Raw genomic sequence first — 25,580 nt, forward strand, 5'->3', positions numbered from 1 at the left:
TTTTTTTAAACACCTTACGAGTAGGTGGAAACTTATACAAGCAGTATGGAAGTGTAGTGGTCTGCCATAATGACCACCTTGCTTATTAAAATATCTTCCTTTATGCTACCACAATAATTTAAGTTGTCACTATGTCACCTACACTGATTCACAGTTCCAAGCAGTATGTAGCTGCTGCCAGAGAGACTTCAGAGCTGTGGGTTTCTTGCATCCTTACATCTGTTAAAAAGCTATTCTGCTGCAATGTCTGAAATAAACCCAGGTTTCTCAGGTGGCCAATTCATGCAGTAAGGGAGATCTAATCCCCTGTTTTGTGCATTACAATCTGTATTTAGAATACCGTTCTCTCTCTCCTGAATCACGCTTATTAAAATTAGTGGGAGACTCACAATGAAGATCAACAATAATTATTTTGCTCCTGTAATTGTGGGTTTTGTCACTGCATGGATTGCTCAGTGCGAAAGGTGCAAAATCCCCTTTTTTAAGTGAAACAGATACTAAACATGTTTTTAGCTGACCTGCCAGTGAGGCTAACAGGAGATGCAAGCTGCACTTTTCCCTACCATTTTCACAGTCTGCCTGCAGACTCAGAAACATGTGTTTCTAACCTTTATTCACACTTGGAACACTTTGTAAGTGCAGCGGCTGGAATTTTTTTCTGAACAAGGGGTGAGGAACCAGAAAGCTGAATATGGCTTTATTTCATACAGTCCATGGGTGTATCTTATTAACGGATGGAACCCAGACATTTGCTGTGGTGTTTGACTCGCTAAAGGTATTTCAAGGGTGTATCCCATCTGTAGCAAGGTGAAGGTTCTCAACCCCATGTAAAGTGAAAATAGGTAATTTATTAAGTAAACTAAATTGCTGAGGGAGGGGAGGATCTTCATGAATTGAAGGCTTGTTAAAGAAGATAAAGCAAGTATAGGGCTTAGAGTAATTATGTAGCTATGACTTAAAGGCAGTGGATTCAGCTGCAGAGAGCAACCATATATTTGAGCAGATTCTTGTATGAAGGCAGCATATTTTATTCCTGGGCCACAAAGTCTGAAAAGTAGATCCATACAAATCTTTCCTTCATTTTGAGTTATGAAATACTGGACTTAAGTATTTGTCCTGCTAATCTCAAAGAAACATACTGCCTTTTATGATTCCTGGTTTTTACATGCTGTTTGCTGTTAAACATTTTTTGATCCATAAATCTTATCTTATTACAAAACAGTAAAATGCCATGATAAAGCTGGCTTATCTGGTAAATTTGTCCTTGAGAATAATGCATATACTGTTCATCTTTTGAATTCTCCAGGTCATCTGAAGGATATCCACATAAAAAAGGGTGACAAGCTCAGATCATTGTCATGTATCACACAATCAATAAGAAAACACTGTGAGAAGTATTTACAAATGTAAGTTATATAGCAAACTTCACTGGCCCACGGATGATGTTAAGCATTGCAGGATGCATGAACAGATCTAAAATGAGAGGAAGGCACAGGAAGGCAGAAGATGTGGGCTGCAAGGGTCAAGAAGGCCCTTGCGTGAACAGAAAATAAACTAGTACCATCTGAGCAAAAATGAAACAAAGTTTCTGAAGTAATGCAGAATGAGAACAGTGAGTGTTTGGAAAAACAAATTGTTTCCATAAGCAGCTGGATTTGCAGACTGTGATGACCTGTAGTTCTCTCCTGCTCAGATTTGCTTATCTCTAAAAACACTTTTGAGCCCTAACTCCAGCCTTCTCAGGGTATGAAATATTCCAGCCACTCCTTCACAAGAAACATCCAGGAACTCTCTTTAAAACTTCCACCTTGCTCTCAAATTGGCCAAGATGTTAAAAAGTGACTGGGAAAGAGGGACTAAAAGTACATTGTAACAGTTTGATTTTTGTTAAGAAATCAGAATCTAAATAAACTGGAGTTTGGAATTAGAGAATGGAAGTCTGTTTCTCAGGTATTGCAACTGTTTCTGCATAGGCAAGAGGTTGAACAATGCTTTGTATGCGGAGACCTATAGATGTGGTTCTGGTCAATTGGTAAAGTGAAGAAAATACTAAGACTTCCCTCTAATGCTTTTTTCTGCCCCCCTGGCCATTGCAGTAGGTATTATTTTATACTGCCATTTGTTAATGTTAAGCTATTCTCTTTGCACACAAATCTCAGAGCAGGTAAGCTTGCATGAATGAGGAGCCAGTTTCAATACCTCTTTACTGGCACTAGAATATCTGAATTAAAAAAGAATTGCAGGTGTTTTGTAGATCTCAGAAAAGGTGAAGCATTCACTCCTAGGCAAAATGTGCTGAAATTAGTTATTTCAGAACAAAAGCAGAGCCATGGTTATCTGTTGTTCTCTAAATGCATACTTTTAAAGCAATTATGGTACTTAAGCATAGGTTTTACTGAACATGTAATCCTGTGGTTTTGTTCTTTGCTAGTAACCATAGTGGTTTTCAGTAGTTCTGCACTGTTCTCCTCTTTTAAGTGATGCAAATATAATGGAACTCTGAACTATGTTTAAGATCTGTCCTTCAAGTTGTAGCAGGTTTTTTCCTTTTTTCGTTCTTTCTGGACAACCGCAGTATAAAGTGAAAGTATGAATGTGGTGGCAACTGTAAATAGCCACCCAGGAACAAGAAGGAGAATCTGTCTCTGTGTCTGCAGCAAAAGTCCTTGTGTCCACAGATAACCAGTGAGCTTTTTGATTCATCCTGTTCCCTCTCTCCAAAAATGCTCCTATGCTATACTCCAGCAACATTGTTGCCATGGCACCCATCAAAACCCAGATACGCTCTTGCTTTATGTAGCAAGATGCAAATTTTTACAAACAGGATAATTTATTTCCACTTTTCACTGCTACAGGTAAGGGACTCTATCCATGCCTCCAGACAGAGGCAATTTACCAAACACCCTGTGTTATTCCTGAGTATGTGCCATAGTTTACTGTGCCATCAGTTCAATCCACAAAGGGCACTTGCTAAATTTTCTGTATTTGCCTGTTTGATTTTCATGGTACAGATTCCGCTGCACATAAGATGTCACCTGTACTCGACCACCCTTTAGCAAGGTGGGGAAGCATGTGGGGAGTGTGGGGAAAGGGGAAGTGGCTTATCAGCTGGTTTAAATTGAAGTCAGGGCACTACAGCAATATACACCAGCTGAGGCTGTGGCTCTAAAACTTCAAAGGAGAAAATTTGAACTGTTCTGTGAGCCCAGTTTTCTCCTTGTGCAGTAGGGAACAGCTGGTGAATTGGAGTCTAACTGCACAGAGGCTGGTGTAAATGGTGAGAATTGTCACTGAAGTCTTGATGTGTACTGACGCAGATGAGACGAGATTCAGGAAATATACAGTGGCTTGTTGTGGAGGAGATTATATATTTGTATGTTAAGATGTTATTGCACACAATAGCTAGTGGGGGAGGAGAGACCAAGCATGGAGCCCACATTTGAAATGTCAGTCACATAATAAAAGACTATTTCATATTTTTAAATATACATATCGAAGACCAATACTGGGTTGTTACTTGCCCTTTGTGCTGGCTCAGCAGTTAGATATCAGCTTTAGCAGAACAACAGACAGTTCCTTGACACAGGGAATTCTCTGGAAAATACAAACACAACCTAAACCCCTTGTACACTGCAGTGTATGAGCCAAGAAGAGGGTAAAGGTTGCTGATGCATTTGTCTCTGTTGTTTTAGAATATGCTCCATTTTGCCAATGAATGGTTTGTCCCAGGGACACACCATTTTCTAAATGAATCTTCAGCCTGGGTCACTTCTGCATAAGTGTAAGGAAAATGATGGGGATCTGAAAAGTTAAGCAGGCAAAAAAACCATGTGTGTGCACGTGTGTTTGGAGATTTGCTCTGCATCAGTCTATGCTCAAGGAACAGTACAAAATGGTGAATGCTTCACTGATGTCAGCAAGAAGACTTCCTTCTCAGGAGGCAGTACTCCCCCCAAAAGGTAGTACTGAGGAGGATGAAGGTTGGTTTGATTTCTGCTGATGCAGAATAAAAAGAGAACTTTCCAAACTTTCCACTGCTGGTGGTAGGTTTGATATTCATTTGCTGAATCTAATAACTCACTATTTGAAGGGGAAAAAAAGAGAACAACAATGAAGGTATCAAAACCACTATCTCTCAACAGAGGATAAGATGATCTGACACTGAGGCATTAGACAGAGACATGGGGAATCTGAGTTCAGCTCCCTGCTTGCCACCACTTATCTGTCTGCTCACGGGCAGACAAGTCACTCAGGAGGTCCCCGTGGCGCACCCAGAGTCCTGGTGTTTGCACCCATCTCGGTAGTGCTGTGACTCAAAGGAATGCCCTGCTTGGTAGCAGAGGCACAGTCCCAGTGCAGCCAGGTGTCTGTGTTCCCTGTCCATGTAATGGGGATGTCCCCATGTTGAGTTGCTTGGATTTGCAAGCACTCCCAGGCAGAGCTGGCTGATGTTTCAGATCCACTCCTTGTAGAAAGAGTAGTAATAGTTCAGCGACGAGAGTGGGGAAAGTCTTGGCTAATTGTAAAAGAAACAGCTCCCTTTGCTGAAGAACCCCAAAACTTGTGACCAACGCAAGCCATGTCAATAGCCTTACTGCAAACCTACTCAGCCCTGTCACCATAAGCACTTCAAAGTTACCCTACCCAGTCCCTTCCCCAGATACTATTAGCAGCAATGATTTTTTACAAAATCAGACATCAAAATACAAGCTGTTTCTACTGCATGTCACACCCATACATACACAGCACACTTCAAACCCGTCTTACAAATTCTTTAAGGCTCATTTGCAAAAATACACCAGAAATTCTACAGAATATTAAGTTACATAGAACAGACTTGTTTGGCTCAGATGAGATCCGCTTTGAGATCTTTTGTCAGGTACTACTGGTTTCATTAATAATCACTGAGATTCCTCAGGGACATCATAACCATTTTTAACAGATCCTCATGCTGGTTGAGGGGTTTGGAGAATTACTCACTTTGCATGGATGTACGTACATGACTGCATGCATGCAAGCAATACTGTTATGCTCAGTGGTGCTGGTATTAAACAGAAAGCGAAGTATGTGTATCATTGTTGACAGAACAGAGGCCAAAGATTAATATGAACATGTTTTATAGCTGCAAAAGCTAATTACTTAAGTAAAAGTGAATATAGTGTATATTGTTTGGGTCTAAGAAATCGTATGCAAGCATATTTGCATCTAATCATAAAGTATTTTAGTGCTTGTAATAGAACTCATTAAAAATAATGTTGGTTATTCTAGAATGCAGTGCAGTAAGCTTGTTTTTTAACCATTAAGCAATAATAGAGACTTATGCGCTGTTCTTTACAGTTCTGCTAGTAGCAATAAAGTAATACTAGTTTATTTACTTACAAAGGTAATTATTTTATTTAAAAATACAAGATAGGCTTTTAATGTTATGTGATATCTTCTTTAAAAAGGCCTAATCAAAACAAACAACATATTGCTTTGACAGCTAAAGGCTTACAAGAATTTTTGTTTCTTCACAAAATCAAGGATTCTTGCCTAATTCTTGCCCACTCAGAACATCAATAGAGGATGAAACACTTCTGAAAATCCTTTTCCCCCAGAGCAATACCTTTGAAATCATAAGTTCTAATCATGTCATCAGAAGGTACTCTTACGAGGGAAAGTTTTCAGGACTGGAGAAGGTGAGTGAGAAAACCTAACTGGTCTTTCTGACAGTGGATTCAGGCACATTAAAAACTGTCAGCAAATTGAATCTTTCCTTTGATCAAACTACAAGGGCAATATTTTGCAGCCAGCTTGTATATGTGCACTTTGGGTTCAGCAATTTACCGTTGCACCTGAAATATACTACTAGATTTTTTTTTAAGTTAAAGCACAATCCTTATGCAGACAAATTTCCCATAGGAATAGTGTTTACATAAGGACTGTAGGATTTTGTGCACAACTCCTCGTAAAGGTGATCACACTTAACTCCCAGAACTGAACCAATAGTGTTTGTTACCTTTTAGTAACAGGTGGTAAATATAATCTTGAATTCAGATTGTATGTTAAAGGACCAGCTTAATGTTCCTTAGCAGTGACATTTTGCTGTCTAAAGGATGAAGGAAAAATAACCACCCAGGCCACCTGTTATTAAGGAAAGACAATTCACTAATAACATTCTCCTTTCCTGGTTCAAGAAAATGCTGTCTGAGGAGGCCGCTCTGCCAGCCTAATTAAACCAATACAGATTTTGTCAGCCTGCTTCAGCCCGATTCCATAAGGAACTGCTTACTGAACACGTACTTGAAGCTCCTCTCTGATAACAAAGCTGTCTAAAAACTGCATCATGGGACTTGTAGAGAAAAGGCAGGTGTTATTTCCCACACTGACACAACACACTGATATTTCCAGTTTTGGCTCAAAATATGTGAGTATGCATGTGTATAAATGCTGTAAAAACTATGGAGAAATCTTTGAAAGTATCTGCAAATGTGTATTTCTTGAAATTACTAGATTGTGTACCAATCGTCAAATTAGTTCCACTAAGCTAAAGCTTAAGTATCTTATGTCACTTGATGATCTGCAGGACACTTAAGGTTGGCTTAATGGAACTAATTTTAAGATTTGCTAGTAATGTCATTCTAATCTAGTGTATGTTAGCTGGAATTCTTTCTGGTTTAAGATTATTTTAAAATCCCAAATTTAAAGTTAATGGGGTGTTTTCAGTGTAATCTGAGAGGAAGAGAGAGAGAGAGGAAAACTCAGCAAGATGACTCTAGAAGAGAATTACCGTAACTCAGCATAGCTTCCAGTATCTTCCACTTACGCTAGGATTGTTGCTGGAGCTAAATGAGGCTTGAGAACAGTTAGCACTGTCAAATCACAATGGAGTCCAGAGAATTTCAGAAAAACCTTTCTCTAACAAAGCTGTGAAAGCTGAAGACTTGGCATACTGAGAGGAACAATGATTCACATTGCAGACCACACAACGTATTGCTGAATATTCATATGCTATAGAATTAAGACCATATACTTAATATTGTAGAATGAATTGGAATACTTTGAACATTGCTCAGAAAGACAGAAATATATTTTAGTACTCATAGAAAAGGACAATACCTATAGAATACGCTATCTCCTATGACAAGTCAATGGGAAACAGAACTGTCAATTCATTGTGTGCTTCCTCCAAGTAAAGCTACAATGATAACCAGAGGATATTTTAGTAAAACAGCTGAATTTTCCACCCCACTTCTTCAGGGGAGCAGAAGAGTAGGATTTAAGGCACATTAGTTAGCATGCTATTCCATTGACCCTACTGAGTGGTGATTCTGTCTTGGACACATACTGTGAGTTTTCTGCAGCAATGAGAGAAGGAGATTTACTGGAGGATTATTTTCTCAGAATCAAGGTGATGATTTAAAAAAATGTTGATCGTGTTGAATTTCATCTAGTTCTAGTTTGGTTTTTAGTTCAGATGGAGTCAGTGCAGGATTTAGCTGTGGAACCGGGAAAGCTTAACATGATGAACTGATGTTTGTGGAGACACAAGTGTGTAAGTTTTTTGTCTTTTTTATAAGCTCTTTGTCCTTGAATGTTACATGCAGCTCAGTAGGAAATCTGGGTGCAGGCAGCTACCAGGATCAAACTTATCACTATATGATAGTTGTTTAAAACATGTGGTATGCTTCAGTATGGAATCTTTAAACAAAACAGTTCTAGCTTGCGGCTGTTGCTACACAGACTGTAGGCAGATAAGTCACAAATAGCTGAGCATATGTGTGGTGCAAGGTTAAAACAATAACAAGCAGGTCGAATCATTCAAACACTGGAAATCACTTTGACTCCAGGCCAAAAGCTTAGCTTGAGATGATATCAGTATGGGATAAAAAGAGGATAAGCTAACAGGCTTAGCAGCCAGCTTGTTGGAGTCAGCATATAGTATCTATACTTCCAGCAGGAGAGCAGATGGTCATATATTTAAGGAAGCACCAGACAGGGAGTCAGGAGATCTGAATTCTATTCCTGGCTCTGCAGCAGTGTTCCTATGTCACCTCGGGGAGTCACTTTTTTCCCCATTTTTCTTAATCTTTTAAGTAGTGGAAATAATATTTGCTTGTCTCACAGGGCATTTGAGAGGCTAAACTGATGCTGAAAAAATGCTCTGAAGCTCTAAGAAGAACGTATGGAAGAACTGCAAAGTAAACTTCTTTGGAAGAAAGGACACTGCATGGTTTCATATGGCATGTTTGTGCCATATGTTTATGACCTTTCCTCTCCCCAGAATGTCCCATGCCTTTTTGCACACAGTTTTCGAGGAGGGAATAAATGGATTAAGCTGCCTTCCACATTTGCTAGAAAGATAAGCAGCTGCCAGTAAGAACTTGACCAAAGAACAGACTTTATTACTGAGAGAAACGTTATTTATGCCCAAGAGGGCAATAGGCTTGTTGAAGTTAACTGTTCATCCCAAGATATTTTTGCATTGGTGGCAGAATAATGTCTCTAATGGCTTTTATTCTGAATTCAGCAGTGCTGCTTGCAAGCTGAACGTTAAGTACATACTTAAGTATTATCTTTTATGAACAAATATTCTGCTGAAGTCCCAAAACAAGTCCATTTTTTAAATCAGTAAGAAATGTCCATGATTATTTGCACAGGACTTTCATCTAAAGCCCATTAAAATCAACTAGACTTCAAAGGAATTTGAATCAAAGACCTAGCGAGCAACAGTCATTTCTTCTGAATCCTATGTCCGTTAAGTAAAATGACCCTATCTATCTTCATAACTATTTGGCATCACAGGAGTAATGTTTTCCCCACAGAATAAATAGCTTCTGCTTTCAGCGTGGAGGTGTAAGCTTTGGGCTGGAGTTGAATTTTAGTATGTATCATGATTTGCTCCATTTCTGCATATTTTTTTTGCAAGAGAAAAAAAAAGATGAAGCCTTTTGGATTTTTCCTTTATGCCTCCATTTTTCTTGTTCCTAGATTCTGAGTCCCTGTCAAGGGATTGAACCCCAGTTCAAAGCCAGCTCCGGTAAAAGGGCACAGGCAGCACTGCAGAAGGCTTTAAAACATTAATCCATCTCATAGCAGTGGCGGAGACAAAGGAAGCAAAAGCAAAGGTTATCTGAGCAGATGTCCTGAGTGTCAATATGGAATATGGTCTTCCAACATGAGTTTGTTTTTCTGATTCCTCACAAATGGAGCTGCCTTTAATCCTGTAAACTGGACTTCCTTCAGCTCTTCTGGAATTCACTGTGGGTTGGATATCTACATGGAGGGAAATATTCACCATTTTCAGGTTCAGGCTGTTGAGCAGGTTATAGTGCGTGGCAATAAAATGGGAAGGGTCTGGTGCGATTTATGAAGAAGAACATATTCTTCTCTTGCATGCAGCCTGGTTTTGTGAGAACACACTTTTGAGTTAAGCTCCTTTTTTATACTGGGACAGTTCTGCTGCCTGTTTCCTTGATGACAGCCTTGGTAGTAAAGTAAGAGGACTTCACACTTTGCTGAGAAAGATTTACAAAGATACCATAATTACAGTTAATGTCCATTGCATGTGTACACAAACAAACTGACTTACCGGACTCTCTTCACTCTAAATCCATGCAGTTTTCTGCATTAAATCACCATGGGATAACTTTAATCCAAGAGAGAAGCTGAGTGAAACAATTTCTTTCTGAAGAACTGTGCTATGTGTCTAACTGTAGTCTATTAAGGAAGGAATTCAACTGTTTACTCTTGATATATGAATTAAGCAAGAAATTAAATATTTCAGATAGTAACTAGCCCACTGTTTTGAGTATATAACAAAACCACTCTTTATGTAAAACAGTGTAAAGCTGATACTCTGTGGCCAAAGACTGATCTGGTCCAACTGAAAGTGGTTTAGATGAGACTCTGATGTCCCCATCTTTCCCTTTTACAGGAATGTTGGTGGTTTCTTTCATGTCCTCTTTTTGGCTAGGCAAGTGACAGAATTGCAGTTAAGAGGTCAAAGAAGTGCTCCACAAAGACACAAACACAGGAAGGAAGAGAGCAAGGATGGAGCTTGTGTTACCACTGTTCTCTTGTTCTTCCCATCCCTATGATTTTTATAAGCTAATCTTCACTAGTTGCCATGGACTGACCTTGCAGGTAACACTTTCTCCAATGACTACCAACTTTGTCACATAACATTTTCAAAGATTTGAAGGTGACATCGAGAAAAATCTTCTTACTTCTTAGAAGCGCTTCAGTGAGAATGTTGCTATTTGTATGTGTTTGTGTTTTGGGGTGTGGAAGAGAGCTTGGAGAATTAAGAAAAAGTAGAACTATTTAAAAGTGAAGTTAATGATTCAACAAGGGCAGGTTCCCTTCCAGGGTAAGTCTGGTTATATATTATAATTGTACAAGTAAAGTGTTCAGTCCAGATCTAGCTTCCTCCTCTCTAGTCCTGCACTGTTGGGGCTGGGTTCTTTGCACAAAGATGTGGCTTTTTCTTGGGATCACCTTTTCTCTGGGGATGCTAATTCCTGGAAAACTCAGCTTGAAATTGCAATATGACGGGTGAGTGTGAATGAAATATCATGAAAAATTGTGCATGCAGTGAAATTCCCAGGAACTGTGGAATAATAATAATAACAATTATGAACTGAAAACCTGGAGATAGGGTTGCTAAGCTGTAATCTTTGTAAGATTGGAAAGAAAACATAAAGATGGGAACTGAAGAAAGAGTGAACCAAATCCAAGCCAACAAAGATATGGCTGCAGCAGTAGGAGACACAGAATGCCCCTCAAATGCACCTCAGGATGCTCTGCTTCCATTAGCTGAAATTCATTTGGCTTAGCCTCTCTCATAATGAACTTTGAAATCAGATGCTGTAGGAATAAAATGCCTTTTCTGAGTATAAAGCAGGGGAGATGACTGAGCAAAATTATATCCATTAATAAAAGACAGCTGAGGTTATATGAAAAAGATGGTGTCTCAAAAGCAGCTCAGATACTGAACGCCTGTTGGAAATCTGTAACAATAACAAAAAAAGCTAATGGAATTGGTCCAGACAATCTTCACCCCAAGGTGTTCAGAGAATGAGATTATCACATTTTTTATTACTGATTAATGTTTTTGAAAAGTCTAGTTTTGCTGTATTCTCCATTCTTGGTTCTGCTTCATAAGAAAATGAGTGATATAAAATTATGCTGTTTGCCTGTCTAAACTATTTTGTTTCATTCACCCTCAACTTTACAAGGAATGATAGGTCACTCTGCCTTTACAGTAGCTGGGATTTGCAGGAGGGGCACAAATAGTGTGGAGGCCAGCTATCCACATATAACTTTATACATGGAATTTTCTAAAGTAAACAGAGAAAGTAGCCCAGTGCTGAATGCCTCTAGACTAATTATATCCCCAGAATATAGTTTTAAAAAGGAGAGAAAACCAAGCAATACCTACTGCAAACTCCTTCATAGTATACCCATTCAACAACTCTCCTGGCAAAGCTCTTGGCAGAGCATAGAGAGTCACTACTTCTCTCTTTAAAATGTGTTATTTCCCTTGGATAATATTAGGCTTTAGATTTGTATAAGGGATGCAGTCAGCCTGTCGATTTCACTGAATAAAATTCAACAGACCCTTGGTAATGTAGTGTTCATTTTTGTTTCTAATTGCTGTCCAGGACTGAACCTGTTGAGTACTTGCATGGGATTTAAAAACACATTTAATCGAATGCTTAGTGTGACTTTGGGTGGGCAGCACCTGCACAAAGATGAAATTACTAGTAAAGCCCATTTTTGTTGTCATTTGCTCTGTTCAACAACTTAAACGAAATATCCGATCTATGAGCATCCAAGGAAACGCAGCTTGTGCTGAGAACTGTCCTTTAATTTGGTAAGAAAGCTTAACTGTAGCATTTAAAAAACTGTTGTTCTCACGTGGTCACATGGGCTGACTTTGCACTTCTCCACTGAGAATCCTAGTCCATAATCATAAACGAGTGTGTGCTTTCTAATCTTAGTTTACTATTAAAAATGATTTGTCTCCACACTGGCTATTGTAAAAGGTTTATCAGTAAATAAGAGCTGGCCATCTGGCAGCAATCTGACTGTCTGGCATTTCTTTCATTTGGTGTAATTAAGACATAATGTCAATGAGGATAGAGAGATATTACAGGATATTGTTTCCCTTCCTGATAGACAAAGAGCAAAGCCAGCCCAGGCATTTAGAGAGAATAAACTCTGAACTGCAGCTGAGATGTTTATTCTCCTAGCAAAGATGTTTATCCTGCATCTACAAGGTTTATTACAAAGATATCATGGCTGTTGTATCAAATCGTTAGCAATGCAAATGTAATCATTTTGCCCCATAGATGAGGGTCCTATATGCTAACGGCATCTCCTGAACCAGTAGTAAACAGCCCATTTTAACTATAAAGTTCTGCGTTTCTCTATCAGCAAAGGTGATATTTTCAAGAGAGATGTAAAAAAACCCAAATCCCCCTGTTTTTCAGTGGATAATGTGAATGAACAGTGAATCCTATTTGCATGTATATTAAGCTGATAATTGTACATTTGTGTATGGAAGCACAAATGATAGCAGTTGCAGTTCAGATGAAGAGAGCATATTATATTAATGACCATATTGACCATGTCTTTAATAAAAAGCCATGCAAGGCTTTTGCAAGACGAATTTCTGTTACAAAAGCTTTAAAATGTAAAATGTTCTTTTTCTATACTTGTCCTGTAAAGGCTTCAAGGCCCGTTGAAGTCACTGAAGGAGACTGTGAAGCAGTAGTTACTAGTTACTAACAAATACGAACATTTCTCGAGTTTCCCATTCTATCACATCAGTAGTGTATAACTGCTATCTCACCTTTGAGTAATGTAATGTAGTCGTAAAAATCCACTCCTCATTATGAAACCCTTTCATTAGAAATGTCACATTTGCTATCAGTCCTGGAAAGCTGATCTGAACAAACACTGAAAAAAAATTAGAAAAATAATTAAAAAGGGTTTTTTAATAGAACATACAGATTTGTTTTTTCTGCATTTCCAACCATTTTAATTTGTTCTTTGTAAACACTCAATATTGTTTTCAGATTAAGCCTATAGTAAATGAAATTTTCATGGGGCCTCATGAAAATATATACTCAGACACTAGGTCTGTTTGTCTTTTCTAGAAATAGAAAATTTCTGTAGTAGAAATTTTTATTTCCTTCAAATTGAGTAAGAATATGCAGTTCTGGAGACCACACTATTCACTATTTGTGGAATAAATTGGCTATTCTCATGACAAGTAGTTTGTGAACACCTCAAGCTCTTAGCAATGTTCATTTATCACGGCTATCTAATGTTTTTGCATGCTGATAGATCAGCAAAGCACCAAGTCTATCTGGAATAACTGAATAATTCCTGAACAGGAGGAAAAAAAGTGACATCTTATCAAGTAAATAGTTTATTATATATTACCAATGATCTTGTTTTGGCCCTGATCCTGCAAAGGCAGAAACACACACCAGGGCTCATGCGAGCAGTTGGCTTCAGTGAAGCTAGTATGGTGAATAAAGAATTGCCACTGGCAAGGAAGCAGAGTTAACCTAGCACTCTAGCAACAGAAAACTCACATCACTTAGTCCTATTTGTAGCTACAACATTCCAGGAATTCATCACTCGGACATGTTTTTGTTGGAACAGCACTCAGTTGGATGCTCTGTCTTCCTTCTACGTAACAAAATATCTCCTTTTGGCTTATGAAATCATGGATACTTTAACAGATGTTAAAACTGATCTTGTTTCTCTGCTGAATTTCCAGGGATCAGGCTTTGCATATTGTGCCAGAAACATTTCAGCAAGTCCAGCATCTTCAGCATCTTTGCAGCACTTTACTGGTGAGTAAGAATAAGCATGTGTGCCCAAAAAGTAGAGTGGGGTCTTGGGCTGTAAAACAGATTTGCATGTAATTTTGGACAGGAATGAAGGTTAAAGTAAACTTGAAAGAGCTTTACCTAACTTTTTTTTCTTAGTGTCGGGTGGAATTGCCCTTCCACTACCTGAAGGAATTTATGGGAAGAAGTTAGTTTCCTTGCATGGCTCTGTGAAGGTGCTGCTCCTTATCAGTGGTGCCCGAGTCAATGGAAACACTCAGCCTGTGCTGCATGCTCTATGAACAGATGGCTGGAGAATAGTTAAGGGGAGAATTTGAAGGAAAACTTCTTCCATTTATTGAGATGCAGCAACTCTATCTTAAATATATTTTCTTGTTCTGAAAACAGAGCTTGACTTGTGCATTTCTTTCTTCTCCTCTGCACAGCTGGATTTGTGGAAGCCCCTGCTGCCTGAAGACATCTGGGCTGGAGAAGACCTGCACATAAGGGTCCCAGCCCCTCTGGTGCAGGAGGTGAAAGACAGCTTAGATCAGCATATGATCTCTTACAAGTACAATCTCTAATTTCTTGATGGGAAAGGCTGGCTCTAACAATCTTCCTTGCTATCACAAAAGGACCTGGCCCTTTCCAATGAACAGTCAGCAAGTACTGACGATAGGACCCAACCTTTGTTCCAAGTGCCTCCAACTTACCTTGACCTGCCCAAGCACAGATGCTATATATACCTCTGAGTTTTAAAAGCACATTCCCCTATGCCCTGTTTATTCACCTTCCAACTAGCCTGGACTGTGAATTTGGAGCTGGGATCTGAGACAGTCCAATCTGTCTTGTTTCCTGCTGTTGCCTTCTCCGTGGCAGAGGATGGCGTTCAGATGTATGACTCAGTTTTTTAGTCTAAAGTCAGGAAGCCAAACTTGGTACAACCACTACTTATAGGAGCATGCTTTACTCTTGGAAAGCATGGATACTTGAACACAGGGTCCTACCTATTTTGGAGAGCCCAAATGTTTCATCGGTGTCACTGCAGAGAAGCAGTCTCTGTAGCTCTCCTTTTCCCTTCCCTCTCTTTTGTTGCTCCTCTGCTTTGGAGAAGAGCCCTTTCAAAGTGAATATTCAGCTAGTTTCTTCAAAGCTGCAGTTTCCTAGCCCTATACCCCCTGCCAGGCTGGTGAGAATTTCCTGGCACCATCCAGCCAAACAGAGACATCCCAGCCTGGGACAAAGGTCCCAGTGGCAGGTCCCCACTGTGCACACAATTAGGAGCCGTGAGCTGCAAATGGCCCATGATGCTTTATCACACCTACCCAGCCACACATCTTCACTAACTGCCATGCTTCTACTTCCAATCAGATCTAATCCAGATACAAAGAGTGTTTATAAAGCCAAATGGGATTAAATAAGATCTATTCCTCACACAGTCCCATTGCCATTTGGAACTGACTTTTTCAGGTAACCAGTAGCTAGCTATATTTCATATAAACAGTCCTGTAGTCATTCAGGGCTGGTGACAAATGGCCTGTGGACATACACTGACATTTACCACTCAAAGATAAGTTAAAGGAGGATTGGTGCCACTTCAAAGCTGTTTAGAGTTAAAGCTGATCTTGACATCCTGCATCTTGCCTGACAAATTCTTTTTAGTAAGTGTGATGCCCTGACAACCAGAGATGGAGAGAGATGAGGTGGGAACCAGTACAAACGATCTAGCATCAGGTTTAGGTATTCAGGACTTACACAATGTTCCAGAAGATATTTAACCTCTTATTTGTATCAAGGCTCTTCATCTTCCAATGATTTCAACTGATTCTAGTAGAAATTTAAAGACTAAACTGAAGTTAGCAGCTTAATCTTTTTTTTTTTTTTTACTTGGATTGGGGCCAGAACTGTACCCACCTTATGTAGGGTCCTAAAGAAAGAGGTGGGTAATTTAATAGTCAAACTGAAATTTTGGCTTTGTATTACAAAGGGGTTAAGATGAGTACAGCAATGTTAGAGTTAAAGTTCTTATAACAGATTCAAAGCAGGAACCACCTTTTAGAAGGCAGTTGACATGCAAGGAAGGTAACATGACAGTTAGGTATATAATGATAAAGACATAAATGACAAATTATAATCAGGACATCAATATTCTGACTGTGTCAGACTCTGGGATTTCAATTCTCCAGAGCTCTGATAAGGCATTTTGCGTGTATGGTTTCAGTTCATGGGAATTTGCACTGCCTGAATTTTAGTTTGAAGTTCAGATGTGAATAAACATCAAAGCTCAGAGTGAAAGTCAGCTGTAACTACCCTTAAAAGTTTTTTCTTTGCAGTTTCCAGAAATGCCGATCAGTGCTACAGTCAGCAGAATAGCCTGTTAGCACTTACAGTGTTTGAAATCAACAATGTTTAAGCTACCTTTGCAATTGTCTTATTGCAAGTGTTTACAATGAGCACAGATTTGTAACAGTGTCACAAGGGGCTGATTGCAGTGAGAAAGCACAGTGTATGATCCAAAGTCCACTGAAGCCAAGGAAAAGATTTTATTGACTCCCTTGATCATGGAATCATGCCTGTGCTATACCCATTTCTGAACTAATTTGTAGCTAAACAGCAAGAAGAGCTTTTTGAAGGAAAGAGGGGTTTTGTTCTGATCTTTGTGAATTGCAATGAATGCTTCGTGAAGTCTTTGCAAATTGAAAATGTCTCCATAAAATACAATGAAACACTAATCTTAAATTTTTCACTTTTCTTTCCTTTTCCCAAAAGGTGGTATTTTAGAGTTTTGCCCGGAAGTAGAAGTGGTGAAGAAAAAGATATTGAACTTTTTTTTTTTTAGAAAATTGTCAATCTTAAAAAAAAAATCTGGTAAAATTATTACTTTATTGTTAAAACCCAGTGAAAATCTCAGTACTTTATGCTGATGGTGATGAATTTGCCAGGCAGTTGACAACAGAAGAGGCTAAATCCTTTCATTTGTTGATGTAAGCAATGTAGCCACCATGATAGTTCTGCAGTAATTGTTAGGGGTTGTTTTCTTTTCTATCTTCCCCTTTCCTCCTTCCCTCAGAGTCCTAATACCTGACGTGCAGGAACTTGTGGATCAGAGCATGCCAAGGGAGAGGAGCAGCCACAGGCAGGTCCCAGAAGGTTATGTCTACACCCAATATCATCCAATGGAAGAGGTAAAGAGCAACCCAAGTCTGCTTGTTTTCTTTGTTGCTGCTATTTTGTAAATGCCACAGCAAGAAACTCTGTGCTTGCACAAAGCTCAGCTGAAGTCAGTGGAGCTCTTTCTGGCTTTCTTCTTTGCAGAATCAGTCCTTACTCTTTGAGTAGAATCTCGGCCTGGTTGAATTGAACATGAATTTGCCATTGATTTTGATTAAATCCTCAATTCCTTCCTGACCAAAACCTAAATGCTCTGCATGAAGCAGCCATATTGTTTTGCAAATAATATTCTGGGGTTCAGTTGATTGGTTTGCTACCTTTTTACCCTATTATGCTTTATCATTATCTCTAGTATTTATTCATTTAAGCCCCAGTATGTTTGATGCTGAGTCAAATGTGAAGTGCAATGACTATTGTGGTCTCTAGAATCCCAGTGAGGAAGAAGAGGTGAACAGTGGGAGACCTGTAGAAAGAAGTAATTTAAGGACAGGTTTTTGACACTTCAGGAGAGAATAACATCATGAGGGTTGGTAGTGAAGAATTCTTGGTGCTATGTTTCACAGACGAGTGGGTAAGCCTGGACAAAGGCAGAGCATGGTGGTATTCTTCCTCCTAACCACATGATAAGAGTGAGAGAGCAGAGTCAATCCTCATGTATATTTTGTTTGAGCTACCCATTGGGGATGACTGCTGCTGAACTCAGATGTGGAAAATCAGTACTGATAGAGAAGAGACTGTCATACTGTTTTGAAGAGTTGATGGTGTGGCTCCATGTCTGGTGAAGTCAACAGAAAGATGCCCAATAGGATGGGCATGTTGAATGAGATCCAGAATAGAGTATCAGTGTTGTATTGCAGTGATGTTATCTTTTAACACCCAGTGAGATATGACCATGCCTTTGCTCAGAGGCAAGTGAAAGGCCTTCCATGAGTGTTAAGTGATGCCACAGATTGAAATAAGCTCTGAGGAAAACATTGCTTGTCTAAGCAAAAGAAAATGCTTTAATCTGGAAATGGAGGTGGGAAAGAGAAGTAAACTCCCACTTTGGACCAAGAATTCTCTGTGACCATTTCAGATTTATCAATGGATGACTCAGATCCAGAAAAGCAACAGTGAGCTGGTGACTCAGCACTACCTGGGGAAGACAATCGAGAATCGAACAATGTATTATCTGCAGGTAAGGGAGGAACTTTCTTAAAATGAATAAAAATGTACAAAAAAGTACACAGGAGAAGACAGGATTCAGATCTTTCCTAAGACAGTGCTCATCCCAATTCACTGAAATAACAAGAGATGGTTTTACTCCTCTACAGTACAGTAAGATTTGCCAACTTTCATATACATTATCACCATAACCTTGCTATTGCTATTATGCAGTGAAAACAACAAATTAAACTGAAGTCTTGTTTAGAAATACAAATCAAGCTGAAACTAGCTTGGCAACAGCTGTGTGTGAGGATAAAGTGTTCTGTTTTGTTGGTTTTATTATTTTTTACAGCATAGAGCCTTTCTGCTAGGAGTATTCCATAACATTTTTTATCAGACACTCTAGTAAAAACCACAGTCTTAATAATTGGATTAGTTATTGTCTAATCTGTCCGTATCACTGAGTAAAATTAGATTCCCTGCCTTCTTGTGCTTCCCCTTCTAAAAAAAAAAGAATCTCAAAGTAAGAACAACCAGTCCTGTGAATGACTAATATAAATTAAAAAGAAACTGTTTTATTGACACTCCTGCTCAACAGACACTTTAAAACTCTTGTCCTGCGATACTACAGAGATGGGGTTATTAGGAAGAAGAACTTGTCATAATGATTACTGTAATAATAATAATCTCAGGTGGCCCAACGGCATATCAAGGCACATCCTTTTCTTTCTGCATTACACTAGGCTATTTTATTGTAATGTAACAGTTTTCCAAATGATCATTTTTACACTCTCTCAGATCAGTCAACCATCAGATAAAACCAAAAAGATCATTTGGATGGACTGTGGGATTCATGCCAGAGAATGGATCTCTCCAGCCTTCTGCCAGTGGTTTGTGAAAGAAGTGAGTCCTCACTTTTCCACTTAGATAATAAAAAAACCATATCACTTTGGATACTTCAGTTCTCTTCTCTGTCGTGGTACCAAGAATTATGCTTTTTCTGTTAAAATATAATTTTCAAAATTAGTACATAGTACAGATACCTGTGGAGACATAAGTCCAAATCACAGTTTGAGATGAGATAGGGGACAATACTTGTTAGCGCATTGTTTCCTCCACCTGAACTGATTCCAAAGCCACTGATCTTGATAGCAATCTCTCCATTTCCCACAGTGGCTTTTGGATCAAGCGTCTTTGCATCACAAAGCCACAGTCTCCCTGGAATAAAGCAACCCTAAGATATGGTATAGCAATGTTCCATGTGTACTGAAAGCACCTGGTGCACAGGTACACTATCATGCAGCTTTCATACCTACAAGACTGTATTCATATGAAGTACACTATAACTGGATACACTGTCACTTTTTTTAATGGCAAAAGGTAGATATCTCAACATATCTGGGGATCAAGTAGATTTTGGATACCATGGGCATATCCAGGAGAGAGTGATTCCCTGATGTGATGATAGTTCTGATGATAGTTCTAAATGATAGTTCTGATGATAGTTCTAAACTAGCTCTTTCCAGGGATTACCACTAGATTCTCTGCTCAGTCCTCTGTATTTTTTTCTTTTCAGATTCTTCAAAATTACAAATCTGACCCAAAGATAAGCAGATTTCTGCAGAATTTGGACCTCTACGTCTTGCCAGTCCTCAATATTGATGGCTACATCTATTCCTGGGAAAAAGTAAGTAGTGAAAATCCAGGAACTAGATTGAAAGTTAGATGTGCACAGCATGTTTTGTTAATTTTAGATACAATCATAGCAATCATATCTAAACAGAGAACAGTGACAGAATCATTACTCACATAAATCCTCTCATGGCAGAGAGGTTTTGTTTCTTCTGGTAAATCAGCAGTCACTTGAGATTATAGGGCTAAAAATTCCTAGCAAACGTCAGGAGCCTTGGGAAGAGAGAACGACAAAACCACAGGATCAATTGCTTTTGGGTTTCTGGGGATGGACTTACTTCCCTGCTAACAGCTCAAGGCTTGGTTGATGGAGTTAAGCATGTCTGGAGGAGTCAGTCATTCTTCACAAGAGATGTCAACTAGCAGATGGGTCTAAGCACCTTTGCAGCATGGAACAGGAGGAGAACTAGTCAAATATTGGGCTATTTGGTTTTGAAATAGGTGTGCCCTCCCACATAATCTTCCTTTTCTGATATGGAGGATAATGCAAAATGTTGGTCTTCCGCAACTCTCATCAAGCTTCCAGGCTCCTGAGCCCAGTCAAAACACTTTTTAATGCAGGACCTCAGCATGGCCCAACAGGCTCAGCCTACTGCCATGTGGATCCTGCTGTCTCTCAGCTTGCTCCTCAGCAGGTTTGGGACATACCACACATTGCACTTGGATGCATAGATAATTCAGCTGGAAAGCTCGTCCAGGGAGTGCAGTGAGGTCTGCAGAGAACCAACTATAGCAGTGAGTATAGCAGGGAACCAAGGAGCAGCAGCAAGATTAGCTGACAAAAAGCATTCATCTTTTTGAATCTGAAACAAACATAAGTTCAGCTATTGTCTCTTGGACACAGAGGTACCCCTCACAGTGCCAAGTCTTTTTTAGGAGTGCAACACTGCATGGAAGCAGTTGAGTACACCAGAAAAAGTATACTTTTTTTTTTAAAGTTCAGAAGGCTCATTTGAAGGTGCATGCAGGCTTGTGGAATATGACAGCCTGGCTGTAGTAGATAAAATCTTCTATCACTAAGCTTTATCACCCTTGCACACAGAGTTGCACTCTTACATTGCAAGAGTTACTCTGAATGCAGAGGTCTAAAATAAAGGAGTCTTTACACCATATTATCACTAGGCCCTATGGATCATTGAGTTGTTAGTATGTAACTGAAGTTACTTTTGTTTAGGATCGTTTGTGGAGGAAAAACCGTTCTCCCCATATGAATGGCACCTGCTACGGGACAGATCTGAACCGAAACTTCAATTCCTCCTGGGGCAGTAAGTTCCAAGTATTGCAGATCAGCAACACAAATGTAAAGTGAGAGTAATAACTAGTCTCTGAAATAAGATGAAGTCCTAGAAGAAAGGAATACTCATCTTGTTGTCATCAAGACATACGTAAAAATAAAAACCTGGTTTGTAAAAATATTAAGTCATTGACTTTCAACTGGCATTTATTTTTGTGAGGAGAAAATTGCTGCTTATATAACTATACCTCTAAATCACTGCAGGAACAAGCATCAGCTCTAGGCAGCAATGTTAGGAGTTAGTCACTTAACAGTCAGTATTTGTGTTTGCCATGAATTTCAAGGAGCCTCCAAATCTTCCCGGGCAGGTGGTACACTGTGGTGGTATCAGAGTGTTTTAATTGCAGCCAGCCTGTAAATGTGCATTAAATATTTCAGTCTTGTAGCAAATTTTAGTTGCTACCAACAGAGTAAAATGTTAAAGTCCCACTGAGCTGTCTAGTCTCCCTGCCCACATAAACACATGCCTTAACACTCCAAGGTAAATTTCCTTGTTCCCTCTGAACGGGCTTTTGTATGTCTCTCCTTGGATTCACTTTTTGTATTCCTCTCCAGGTATTGGTGTTTCTTATAACTGCAGCAGTGAAATCTTCTGTGGATCTGGACCAGAATCAGAGCCTGAAACAAGAGCTGTGGCTCAGTTTATCGAAAGGAAGAAGAGTGACATTTTGTGCTATTTAACAATTCACTCCTACGGACAGTACATCCTCACTCCGTATGGTTCCACAACTAAACCTCCAAGTAACAGTGAAGAACTGGTAGGGCAAAACATTCATCTTCCATACTTGTAGAGAACAAGTACAGGCAGCAGCATGTGACACAACTCTATTTGCCCTCTTGCCTTTCCTTCAGAAGAGCCGGGTTTATTCAGGGGCTTGGCTCCCAGAGTTACTGCCGCTCTGTGCAGTATCAGCAAGGTTTATTTGCCTCAGAATTAATCCTAATCCTTCACCTTAAATCAGGAAAATTGAACTATTACAGATAGGGTTACTGCAATGCAAGGTAAGTGGAGAAGAGCACCAAGTTCCTGCTGCATACAAGAACACATTTGCACTTTAGGATGCCAGCACATTATACACATATGGTTGTCACAATTGTGTCCAGAAAGGGTATTCCAAATGTGATCACTAGGAGAATGGGAGGAAAGTAGGCACCTACTTCTTGGTTACTTCTCCCCTCAGTTTCTGAGTGTTCTAATTTGAGTTCATTAACATGTGTATTTATGAACATTCCAGTAGCTGGAGCACTAGGCAAGAGCATGAGGGACTTGGGTTTGGACTTCATATGCGTCACTGGAGAAGTCATTTAGTCTGTCTATGGCTCAGTTTCTAAAGATGGTGGGATACAGAGTCTATGGCAATATAACAAGTGTAAGAGATCAATCGCTGCTGTAGTCAGTATCAGTACACTATACAGCATAGACTAATTCTCCAAAATACAGCCCTCTAGCCTTACCACAAAGCAGATATCTTCTCTACCTAATTGCAGAGTAATTTTTAAAATTTTAACATAATTTGCATTTAAAAAATCAAGAACAATTTGCCCAAATGTTTGTAATGGGTTTCTCTAAAGTCCTGAACTAATAATATCAAAACTTAAACCTGATCATATGTAAATGGAAAGCTGAAAGAGACAAAAATTTTGGTCCACTCAAAATAATTGCCAAATGTACTGGCAATGTACTGATGACAATGCCGTTCCTATTTTGATCTTACAGATGCATGTTGCAGAGAAAGCAGCTGCTGCCCTGATGGGAAAGTACGGGACCAGCTACGAAGTAGGATCAACCTCTTTAATTTTATGTAAGTTTCTTTATGTTTCCCTTTGATTGCTCTGTTTTTCAAAGAAGAGAGTCATTCTTGTGTCACAGGCATCAGTAAGTACTGTTTTGCTGAGTTTCCTCTTTGAGTAATATTTAATGGGCTGGTTTGGTGGAACATCTAAGCAGCAGTCATTTGAATATAAGATAACACTGTACATTATAAAGCTGACTGCGGAAAGGAAGGAAGCATTGATCAGAAGCTAGTTCCTACATGAATTCCTCACAGATACATCACAGGGGACAGAAGGAGACTGGTGATAGATCATCCTGACCCTGTTGAAGTCAGCAGCAAAACTATTTGTCTTCACTGGAGTCAAGCAAAAATTAAAATCCCAATCAGGTCTATAGTTACTCCATCAGACATTACCACATGGTAGCTGCTTGCAGTTCTGTGTGAAATATGTTGGTTTCAGCCTTGCTCCTAATAGACTAGATAGCCACATCACGAACACACCACCATGGCTGATATTAGTTGACAGCCTTTACGTATGGGACTAGAGGGCCCTAGAGACTGCCTGGTAAACCCAATCTTTTCCCAGTAAGCAATAAGTCACGCTAGTGACTCAGAACAGTAAGTAGCTGGCTCCAGTACCCATGCGGTTTTGCATATTCACAGCATCTGTCTGTGCCAGTCCCTGCGTCACACGAGTCACCTACTGCAGGAGCAATGTGGTTTAAGTATAAGGTAACTTGTCCATGCCTAGGACTGCATTTTGCCAGGGTTTGTACTTATACTGAATAGGTAAAAAGAAAGATCCACGAGGCAGATAAACAGTGATACAGGGAGTAGCCAGAAATTTGTCAGTCTTGACCAAAATTATGCTTAAAAAAAAATTTACAAAGAAATTCCAGGCAGTGTCAATGTCAGAAGTGAAGTGCCAGAACAGACAAATGGCCAATCCATCTTGTACCCCACACTATCACAGTAAAATGCTAAAAACACAGAATCCCTGGAACTCATCTCCTGTTATTGTACAATACCATATTATGGAGGATTGTTTCACTTAGGAAACTCCATGGAAGACTTTTAGTATAATTAAGAATTGCAGCACCTATAAACTCTGCTCTCCATGTCACAGTGATATACGGTTACTGCTTAGTTCAGGGATTCTGGTATAATCTTGCATTAACTATAGCAAGAAGTATTTTCAAAGAACCGTGCTTAATACACATACCTCCCCTCTATTTTTAAATTCACAGACAGTAACTCAGGCTCCTCCCGGGACTGGGCTCACATGATTGGCATTCCTTTCTCCTACACATTTGAACTGCGAGACAAGGGTACTCATGGATTTGTTCTACCCCCTGACGAGATCCAACCCACATGTGAGGAGACTATGTTGGCTGTGACAACTATCATAGACTATATTGATCAGAAGTATTTCCCAGATGGGGCTGTGATGCTGACCTCCGGCAGCCTGGGCCTGAGCCTTTGCCTGATCGTTGTACTTACATGGACCGTTTCTTAAAAACGGCTTAGAGAACCCAGCAAGAGACTCCCATGCAAAGTATAATGTCCCTTTGAAAAGACAAAATTACATGAGCAGAGGAACTAAATGTCAAGTATTTCAATAAAGGCTCATCCCACAAAATACAAGCGTCATCCATTTGTGGTTTTGATAGCTGTGTTTTAGGGAAGGAGGAAAGGATGAAGAGCTGTGGCAATTTCCCAAGCTTCACTTGCTGGCTCTGCAAGAAGCCAGCTTGAGTGGAGTCATTCCCAGGACAGAGCACTATTACTCTGTGGTTCTTGAGCATGTTTTCAGGGGCTCACCTGGGCCTATGCAGCCCTTCTGTCAGCCACAGTCCTGCTCTGTCACAATTCTCCCCACTGCCTGACCCCACTGACCCCTGGGTCTTGCTGGCATTAGCAGGACGCCTGTGAGACTTAAATGTCCCCAATTCCCACTACAGAAAATTGGACAGCTTCCTTGACATCCACCTTCCTTCTCTAAACTGCCATATTGGGATTTAGCAGAAAAAACAGGGCCTTGAAAGCTGGTGAAAGGTCATAATCAGGCAACCATCAACAGCAGCCTGAAACAAGCTGAAGAGTTGAGCTGGTGCAAGCATGTGGGGACAGACAAGAGGTGTGACCCTGTCACTTAGATGCAGTCAGATTAGTGAAGATAGAAACTGCCCAAATCCTTCAAAAATATGAAAGGGAAAGGGAAAAGGATATGAGGATGAGGTGCTATTCCTACAGAGCAGACCAGAGAGTGATTTCTTTGCATCCTCAACTTCCAAAACTGTGTGACTGGTGGCAACAAATATTCTCCTAAAGTCAGACTCCTAAGGGATTTCATTACAGATGGTACATAAAGAAAGTCTGTTTACAGAGGGGTGCCTTTCTTAGAAACCACCTTAATCCTTTGGGGCTGACTGCAGAAGGACTGGGGCCTGGTTGCGTGGCTCTCCATCACTTGGGAGAGCCTGCAGCCTGCAGAGATCTGTCTGGGATCCTCATGTGAAGCTGGAAGCTCAGTGGAGTGCCAGAGAAAAGGAAACATTTCAGCCCATTGAGCAGGCACCCTCCGCCTGAGCCACTTGAAAGGAAATGAAAAGGAAAGAGCTTCTGTGTTGTTACGGCCAACACCAGAGGGTGCAGGGCATTCACTGAAATAGA

The 25,580-nt window shown here is 39.8% G+C and overlaps 2 protein-coding genes across 9 annotated transcripts in view; one reads left to right on the forward strand and one right to left on the reverse strand.

Annotated features, from left to right (window-relative positions):
- Positions 1-5,037: 5,037 nt before the first annotated feature.
- The window catches only part of KLF7 (KLF transcription factor 7), a 116,308-nt gene continuing 95,765 nt past the window's right edge, over positions 5,038-25,580 (reverse strand). For 7 of the 8 annotated variants that reach the window (XM_072875377.1, XM_072875384.1, XM_072875383.1 and 4 more), the window contains 2 exons: positions 12,839-12,945; positions 5,038-9,497 (listed from right to left, as the gene is read on the reverse strand). The gene's annotated coding sequence lies outside the window, so the exon portion shown is untranslated. The remainder of the gene's footprint in view (positions 9,498-12,838; positions 12,946-25,580) is intronic. The other variant, XM_072875376.1, reaches the window with a different exon arrangement.
- Positions 10,457-24,423, forward strand: CPO (carboxypeptidase O). Its single transcript, XM_072875374.1, has 11 exons — positions 10,457-10,536; positions 13,778-13,853; positions 14,276-14,400; positions 16,900-17,014; positions 18,076-18,177; positions 18,945-19,049; positions 19,723-19,833; positions 21,013-21,103; positions 21,688-21,890; positions 22,850-22,934; positions 24,155-24,423. The coding sequence occupies exons 1-11, from the start codon at positions 10,457-10,459 to the stop codon at positions 24,421-24,423; spliced, it is 1,362 nt and encodes a 453-aa protein (XP_072731475.1).

The sequence above is a fragment of the Ciconia boyciana genome, chromosome 10 (genome assembly GCF_034638445.1).
Source record: "Ciconia boyciana chromosome 10, ASM3463844v1, whole genome shotgun sequence".
In the NCBI taxonomy this organism is placed as follows: domain Eukaryota; kingdom Metazoa; phylum Chordata; class Aves; order Ciconiiformes; family Ciconiidae; genus Ciconia; species Ciconia boyciana.

Bases quoted from the DNA above. Each gene is read 5' to 3' on its own strand.
- CPO (XM_072875374.1), top strand. From the start codon at position 10,457: ATGTGGCTTTTTCTTGGGATCACCTTTTCTCTGGGGATGCTAATTCCT. The intron at 19,050-19,722 runs GTGAGTCCTCAC...TTTTCTTTTCAG, and splicing joins GCCAGTGGTTTGTGAAAGAA to ATTCTTCAAAATTACAAATC. The intron at 19,834-21,012 runs GTAAGTAGTGAA...ACTTTTGTTTAG, and splicing joins ACATCTATTCCTGGGAAAAA to GATCGTTTGTGGAGGAAAAA.